At 39.0% G+C, this 9058-nt stretch overlaps 1 protein-coding gene across 1 annotated transcript; it reads left to right on the top strand.

The window, feature by feature from the left end:
• Positions 1-910: 910 nt before the first annotated feature.
• LOC311270950 (uncharacterized protein) lies at positions 911-7867 on the top strand. The gene is made up of 5 exons (XM_084376228.1): positions 911-974; positions 2751-2828; positions 2999-3119; positions 3248-3423; positions 4007-7867. Exons 2-5 carry the CDS (start codon positions 2823-2825, stop codon positions 7460-7462), a joined length of 3759 nt encoding a protein of 1252 aa, XP_084232354.1. The 5' UTR covers positions 911-974; positions 2751-2822; the 3' UTR covers positions 7463-7867.
• Positions 7868-9058: the final 1191 nt, after the last annotated feature.

The raw sequence follows: 9058 nt of genomic DNA, 5'->3' as shown, positions 1-9058 counted from the left end.
TTTGGTACTGAAGTAATCCAAAATTAATGGAAAGTAATCAACCTACATTACTTTAATATTTTAATACCTGGATTAGGTTACTGACAACATTTTGTAACAGGTAATGAGTTACTGTATCTGAACTCAACACATTATTAAAGTAACCCTCTGATTATATCATTTCATTATGGTGTGAAATTCAGATTGATGAAACATGATTATCATGTCTTCTTGTTTTGTTGTTACATTTAGTTTGTTTGTAGTAATAACTGCTGAAGTATTTGCTTCACAAGTCTACACACCAACTTGATTTTCATAATGTACCTGAGTAGAAAGCAGTCTGTTCTGAAATAATGAAAATATTTGTTACCAACCCTGAAAACATTTTCGTGTTTTCAGGAATGTAAAGAAAAAATAACTTAGTATAAATTCAAAACAGCATTATAATCCTTTAACTACTCGCCTTAATTGTCAAAATTAACTCATACTGTCACAAAATTTGATTGTCATGGCCTGGCAAGAGTGCCAAAAAGAGATTGTAAAAACATGTGCTCAACATCAAAATGTCATTTGTCAAAATGGAAGCAGTGTGTGAGTTAAATGTTGTGTGTGAAACAGTGTTGCTATGTGTTTGTTTCTTTGTAAACCTGGTTAGTCCTGTTAAGGAGTGGTATCTTCTCTCTTGTGCTTTCTGGTCTAGGTTTCGGTTGCCAAAAGGCCTGTGAGTCACTCTCTGTAACATAGTTTGAAGTCAAGGTGTGTGTGTGTGTGTGTGTGTGTGTGTGTGTGTGTGTGTGTGTGTGTGTGTGTGTGTGAAATGGAAAAGGGGGCACTATGAGAGGCGGTACTGATGCAGCCTAACCTGTTCTCCTGGCTCAGTTAAAGCTTATCGGTATTTAACTGGCAGATCCATCCCATCCTGCCTGACAGAGCAGCAGTGATACACTGAGGAGACATCTCGCTTCCTAAGGTGGCGTCTCTGGAAGCAACATAAGGTGAGTCCATCAAATATGTTGTCTATGGCCTCTCCCAATGACGAGATCATTTGGAGGAAAATTGTATTGATTTAAAAGAGTTAACTGAAGTTAAAATAGTAAAATAACTGAGGTACATTATGAATATTCAATTATATGTTTTATACATAGACAGGTGCTTTTTAAGAACATAGCTATAAAGCTGATAGGTGAAAATAATTTTTACGACTTGCAAATGAGAACTGGTGCAAGGATACACACAGGGCTTAACAGAATTGAGGTGGATCCATATTCTTTACACAGACTTACATATCACCTTGTATTATTCTACAAATCTGTTCGCAAGTCGAGGTTTTGATATGACCTGGACCAAATGTAAGGTCATGGTCTCAGGAAATGTGTTGCAGTTTTTTTCACCCTGATAACAAGTAAGGTCTACAAAAAATGAAAAGACTGTAGTTAAAAGAACATACCGTATATCAAATTTTATATTCTGGATAAAAGCAGTACTGTTATTGTAACCTGCTGTTGTCTAGATTGGGATATGCTGCCAGCTGACTCACACCCTGCTGTTTTGTTGTTTGTTGTTCATGTTATTATTGGGAATATTTTCTTTCTTGTTTGCTGCTAATTTCTAGTTTATGGAGTTATGCATAGAACCTGAAGCCACCATGCAGTTGTCATTATTTTAATTTATTATTTCTTTGGAAATCAAAGTTGCCTATAAAGTGATGATGGGTCTATATTTTGAAATCTCACTCTATAAATCATTTGAAGAAAATGCATTAACCATACCCGTTGCCATCAGGTTACTAATTAGTTTACATATGCACATAGCACATAGTTGCACATAGCAAAGTTGTTGAGTTAGTTATAACTATGTGACTATGTTATGACTGCTGAGTTATTTTTTCTCTTCAAAACCTAATAAGCTTTCAGAGGTGTGTCTTTTCATGACTGTTGCATTAACACTGACGAGTATTGACCACTTAACATCACATGTTTTTATGGTATTGATGTACAGTTTAGATCTAAGTGGAAGAAAACATCGTTGATTGCCTATTCTTGAGGACCAGTTTCACAACCCAGCATTTTTAGACTTAAAGCCTGCTCTGTCTGCAAGCGAATTACATTAGCCTTTCCATCTGCAGTTACTGGGGTGTGGTTGTAGGAAGTGCTTCGCAAGTATTTGTGTGCTGAGTGGTGTGGCATGTCAGTCATGATACATCCAAACCAACAGGTTTAGATGCATACATTCCCCCGAACAAACCTGGCAGAGGCTTTGAATTCCTGAAGGGTGAGGTTATTATAATGTGTGGGGGTGGCAGTTCCCTATCAGAAAATTAAGAGAGCTGCGTAGATCTTCAACTAGTGCTGTAGTCACAATATAACTTTTGGTGGAGCTGTAAGTACTTCTGAAATCTTGTCTTCTTTTACATTTCAAGGTCAACTTCTATGTTCAACTGTATTTGATCATCCATGGTCAAATATTAGTTGACTTGTACACATTCTGTAAGATATATTAAACATGAAAACCATGTTTCTGGCAGTATTTTGGATGAGGATGAAACAAAACAGGAGAAGGCATTTGATGAGCAACTAACAATCATCCGAGTCAGCATATAAAGATATCACTTTTGGTTTCAAACATGTTTCAAAGGCTAAATCAATGATGATTTGTTGAAGTTCTGCTTTGCTTTTCTGCATCTTCATTTCCCAAAAAGAACATAGTATAGTAATGTCACTGATTTAAGTCATATAACCATGACAGCTAAAGTTGCTTTCTCTCTTTTACAGAAAACCTTGCTGTGGTTTGGTGTTTACATGGTTTCTTGTTTTGTGGATAAATCCCATAATATGTGGATGTAAATGATGGTAAGTATGAAAAATCAAAATACTAAATGTATGTGATAGCAATCATGAAAATATCTTTATCCATAAGCCTCAGTTTGAAAAGATGGAGTATAACAAAAGGCTTGGTGCAAATATGTAAAAATGGTGCAAACCTGTCTAATTGTTTGCATTGTAAATCACTTTAAACACAGAGCGGGGACAGCAAGAGTAGAAGTTTTTCAGAAAGCCTGGTGCTGGACGACTCTGAGAAAGGAGTCATCATTACAGGAATCACAGATGACACAATTGCTGCAGAGACTGGCCTGCAAGCAGGTAAAAGAAAAGCTAGTGAACATCGAAACTTGTGTTATTCTTGCTGCAATCAATGAAAGTTTAACCAATGTCTGTAGGTAAATGATTTGAGGAAAAGTTAGAAAGCTATTTTTTCCCACTTGTTCCAGGGGATGAGATTGTTGCAGCCACTATACACCTAGACCACCTCAACAAACATGAAGTGATGAACATCTTGAAGGTCTTGGAGCCATATGATAACAACATGAAGGTTCTGACAAAGAAGGAGCTGAGCACCAGTGCTGACCTTGGCTCCTTGGGATTTGGTCTCAAAGACCCTGCAGAGGTAAACATCACTAGGGTTGGTTCAGCCAAATAAAAAACCTCAAACCCACCCATCTATACAGGTAGTTGTAGTTTTCTTTGACCAAATTCCTGCCTCCCCTCCTCTGCAACAGAGGTGAAGGGGACTGAGCTTGTGGTGCTAGTAGCATTGAAAATAATAGCTGTGAATAGTTTTCATAGGGCAATTTCTTCATTAAAAACTAGTTCCAATCTCTAACCAGTCTCTAAACTTGGGTATATTAAACCAACACTATGTGCATTCCTATATACCATAAGAGATAAAATAGAACATCTGATTTTTGTAATTTGGGTCAATTGACGTAATGGCCGTTAATATTACACTCATATATTGTTTGTTTCTCCAAGGCCATTTAAAAAGTCCCTAAAACCTGCAACAAATGCTTTTTTTGCACCTTTTACTTATACATTTAATTGTCAGAAATCGTACTATTAGTTGTTTTTGCAGCTCTCTGATACAGCGTCAATAACAAGTGAACAGTATAAACTTCATAAAATTGATTAATGACATAAGAGCTGCTTGAATCAATTCTAACCTACTTTGTGTATCACTTCACTCCCAACAGATTCTCAACTTAAAGAAAGATCTGTCACTGGACGCATCAACTGAAGCACCAGTTGTCTCCCTTGGCCAGAGTAGAGAGCGCAATACTGTGCAGGGGTTGGGGGGTGGAACAAGTGGTCCTACCCTCAATGGAGACCTTCCCAGTCTTAGTCTGAATAAGCCCTCAGGACTGATTGGTCCAGATATTAAAGGAGATCTAGGTGGCACCCTCAAAGCACCTGAAGTCAGTGTTGCAACTCCACAGGTCATCACTCCCAGTTCCTCACTTGATATCAAGAAACCAGAAATGAAAACAGGCAGCCTGAAATACAAGCCCCCAGTGTTTAAAATGCCAAACTTCGATCAGTCAGCCTTAAATTTAGATCTTAAACGTCCAGATTTGGATCTGAATGATCCTGATGTAAATTTGGAAACCCCGCACGCTGAAATCGAGACACCTTCAGACAAAATCAAGTGGCCCCATCTAAAATGGAAAGGTCCCAAAGTTAAAAGACCAGATACTGACTTAAATGCTGACTTACCTGCACCTGAGGCCAGCCTGTCCTCACCAAGGATCAATGGGGATTTTAGTACACCGGGTATTGACTGTAACATTCCCAAAGCTGACATCAACGGCTCTGATCTACATATTCAAACCCCAAATCTTAACAGTGATGCCCCTAGTAAAATTAACTGGCCTCATTTGAAATGGAAGAAACCCAAACTTCCTGGCTCAAAAGCTGATCTGGACTTGGATACAAACCTGAACACACCAGATGTTGATGTCACTGTTCCAAACATGGAGGGTGGAATAAATGCCCCTAATGCAGAGATACATTTGCTGAATGCTGACCTCAAAGGCCCCAATGTAGACATGCAAAAACCAAATATTGAAGTGGAGGCTCCATCTGGTAATATCAAATGGCCTCATCTGAAATGGAAGAAGCCCAAAGTTCCAAAGTCAGGCTGTGACATAGAACCACCTGAGTTAAATCTCCAAAATCCAAAGATTGATGGTGACATTAAAGTACATGATACAGAGCTTAATCTCCCAAAAGCTGACCTCAATTGCCCTGGTGTAGATGTTCAGACCCCAGATCTTGACATTGATGCTTCATCAGATAAATTCTGGCCTCATCTGAAGTGGAAGAAAAACAAACTTCATGGCCCCAAAGCTGATGCGAAACTAAATGCAGATTTGAGCACACCAGATGTTGATCTTTCCGTTGCAAAACTTGATGGTGAGATTAACACAACGGCGTTAGATGCTGACATCGAGGCCCCTTCTGGTAAATCCAGGATCCTAACACTCAAAAAGCCCAAATTCCTGCTTTCTGGAGCGAAGGAGAAAGCACCAGAAGTTGATCTTGATGCCGGAAAGACGCCTGATCTCAGTCTCTCTCCTGAAACTTCACTTGATGGGCCTGATGCTGACCTGAATTTAACCAAACCTGAGGTTGATGTTAAATTAACAAATGTAGACAGTGGGCCTCCATCTGGGAAGTTCAAATGGCCCACCCTTAAAAAGCCAAAGTGGTCAGCATCAGGTCCTAAGGTTGATGGTCCCGGTGTTGATCTAGATGCTGATGTTTCAGCACTTGCCTTGAGTCCCTCAGCTCCAAAGACTGACATTGAGATAAGTGCAAAAGATGCAAATCTTAACTTACCGGATGGCCCCAAGATTGACAGTAATGCTCCAGATTTTGAAGCTGGAAAATTCAAATGGTTCAACTTTAAGATACCCAAACATGGCACACTGAAGGGTCGAAAGGATGAAATTGATGCTGACGTTAAGGTACCAGATGTAGACCTCAAGGGACCTGATGTGAATTTGAGTGCACCAGATGTTAATCTTTCAGGGGGTGTGATTGAAGCTCCAGACTCGCAGGAGCTCAGTTTCAGCAAACCTAATGCTGATGTGGATTATAATGGTCCAGATCTTGACCTTGACTCACCTGATGGCAAGCTTAATTTACCTAAAATTAAACTACCAAAATCAAACATTGATGTCAGTCCTAATGTAGACCTAAAAGCAACAGATCTCTCTTTGTCTGCACCTGAATCAGACAGTTGTGATGTATCAGATCCTGACATTAATTTAGCCAGAGTGGATCTCAAAGACACTGATGTAGATCTTCAAGCTCCAGAGGCTGATGTCTCAGCTGGAAAGTCCAAGCTACCCAAAATCAAATTTCCTAAGTTTGGTTTATCAGTGCCAAGGGTAAAAGGATCTAATCTTGATGTTAATGCTGACCTTAAGAGCTCAGATCTAAAACTGGAGGCTGGTCTTGGGACTGATGTAGAAGGTGTATGTCCGAAAGCACCAGCTCTCAGGCTGTCTTCACCAGATATGGCTGAAAACCTCTTAGCTCCAAACACAGACACCAAGTTGCCACAAGCTGGAATGGAAGCACCTGATGTCAAACTGAACGCTCCAAATATGGATATCAATATCCCCAAAGCACCAGATCGAGATGAAGATTCCCATCTCGGTGACTTTAAATTGCCTCATTTCAAGCTTCCAAAACTTGGCATTGGAGAAGTTCCCAGTGATCATCCTTCAGTTGAGTCTGGAATAGAGGCACCAAAGGTCAACATAAGCACCCCTATAGAAGATGCCAACATCTCTGTTCCTGCAGCAGACTTGGGTGTACCAAAGGCAGAGGGAGATGTCAAAGGACCTGACGTAGATGTGAAAGTTCCAAATGTAGATGCCGATATTGAAAAGTCCAAAATGCCACACTTCAAGCTTCCAAAGTTGGACTTTTTGGGGTCTAATATAAAAGCTCAAAAGGTTGCCACCAGTACAAATCTTGAGGTCTCACCTGATTTGATTAAAGCTCCCAGTGTTGAAGGAGAATTCAGTTCACCTCATATCAGTGCCTCTGCTCCTGAAGTAAAGACAAGCCTCAGCACACCTGAACGGGATACCACAGCTGAAGCTGATGCTGAAGTTAAAGGTTCTCAGAAAAGTAAGCTGAGATGGCCATTCAAATTTGGATTAAAGTCTGGTTCAGGTACTGATGAAGAGGGAAGTGGTGTTGACTCTGAAACAGATGTGTCCAACACGGAGGTAGAAGTTCCTGTATTCAAATTCCACAGACTGCCCAGCAACAGTATTGATGGCATTGGGGGAATTTCTGATAACTTGGGCTTATCAAAACTTGACACAGAGGAAAAGGATTATATTGTCAGCAAAGGGATCCGCCTGCCAATAGTGAATGCAACATCAAAAATGGGAGAAAATATTAACATAATGGAGAGATTAAAAATGGCAAAAGAGAAAGCAACATCAGCTAACGTCTCACCAACTGAAGCGAAAACTGATATTGATCTGAAGCTTGATGCCCCAGAAAAGCCAGAGTCTGGACTGGGCCTGATAGCCCATGGAATTTCATCATCAGATGAAAATGACAAATTGTCATTGGGCCTCTCCAATATGCTGGGCCTCAATATCAAGGATTCAGATGTTGACTGATTCCTGGTAGGCCAACCTAAAAAGCTCAGTCCAGAAACATTGTAAATACATGTAACTAAACCAATTCAATGCCTTAGTTTGTGATCAAAAAGGGAGTTAACTGTTTAATTAACACTTGCCAGTTTTCTGCAGAAAATGCCAGCTACTATACCCTTCTTTTGTAATAACTTGCTGTAGTCTAATGAAGATTGTTTTTATAATGTGTATATCCCTGTTATTTATATAAGCTTTTTTATCTAAACATTGTTGATTTGAATTTATGCTACTTATTAAATAACTGTCTCAGTACTGCACATGGTCACATTGAACTGTTTAGGTTTCTGAGAAGAGCATTACTTTACCATAAACATAATTAAGTATTAGTGAATGTATTTGTTATTTTTTGTTCAATAAATAACTCAATATAATCAATATGCTTGTAATTCTTTACTAATATAAAAGAAGGTAAAGAGGAAAACTGATGACTAGGTGGTTTGTATCCAAAGTGATCAATTTATAAAAATAAATTAGGCTTTAATAAGCTTTATTTAACAGATCCATAATTATCTGAGAAATTGATAGGAAGCTCCCTGAAAATTTCCTTAAAATAAAACCAGAATTACTAATAATGTATTATTGGACACCATCTTTTATAAAAGTTGAATTGTGCTTCTGCCTTAACAAAGTCTAACCAATTAATAAGATTAATGAAAATCACAATATCAGAATCCTGTTGTAACTGTGAATGTATTTAACAGATTGGTGCCTTCAAGGTTGATGCTGATCCTTATTTTTCCTTTAAACAAGTTTACATGTGTTTATTTCATACTGAGAAATCAAGTACAGTAAAAACATAAAATCCAGTTGTTTCTTCAAAAGTAAAAAAATATTAAAACTGCAAGCAGTGATTAACGGGCCCTCGCAGTTCACGCGCATCGGGGCGTGCTGCTGTCGGGGCGCTTATCCGGCCCCATTGGCCGATTATTGTGTATGCGTGTCTTAACTGTCCGTCAAGATATGCAAGACTGTCTGTTTGACCATAATATGCAGGAAATTGTTGTTTTATATTTTGGGCGTTCTTTAGATTATCACAATTATTTTAATAACTTTTTGTCAGGAGGGTACACAGATGCTGTGTGCAAAGTTTGGTGCAAATGGGAGAAATTGCCTGGGAGGAGTTCAAAAAAGTAGGTTTGCAGCATTTTGCGAATGGAAATTTAGCGCGAAAGTGGGCGTGGCCTACATCACACAATTCAGCTGTATGCAGGGAATACGTAGATCTAAAGTTTAACAATGTGTGCCATATTATGTGGGAGTTATTAGCCAAAAACAGTTTTGTGTTGATAATAGCGCCACCTGCTGGTCATTTTTGGTGTGTGGGTTACAGGTGCCAGTTTATACCACCCCTATCAATTTCATCTCCATAAATGTTATGGTGTGGGCACAGTGCTAAATTAGTGACAATAATTCTACCAAGTTTCGTGTTAATCCGAGCAACCGATGTGGAGATATAAAATACTTGAATTTAAAAACTGCCACCTTGTGGTCATTGGCCAAAATTGTGCACAGAGCCTTAGGGTCTCATGGGGAAGTAGTAACCTGAGTTTCATGTCATTC

This window comes from Pagrus pagrus (genome assembly GCF_965226575.1).
Source record: "Pagrus pagrus genome assembly, chromosome: 15".
NCBI classification, from domain to species: Eukaryota; Metazoa; Chordata; class Actinopteri; order Spariformes; family Sparidae; genus Pagrus; species Pagrus pagrus.
This window is presented reverse-complemented; position numbering and strand designations above follow the sequence as displayed.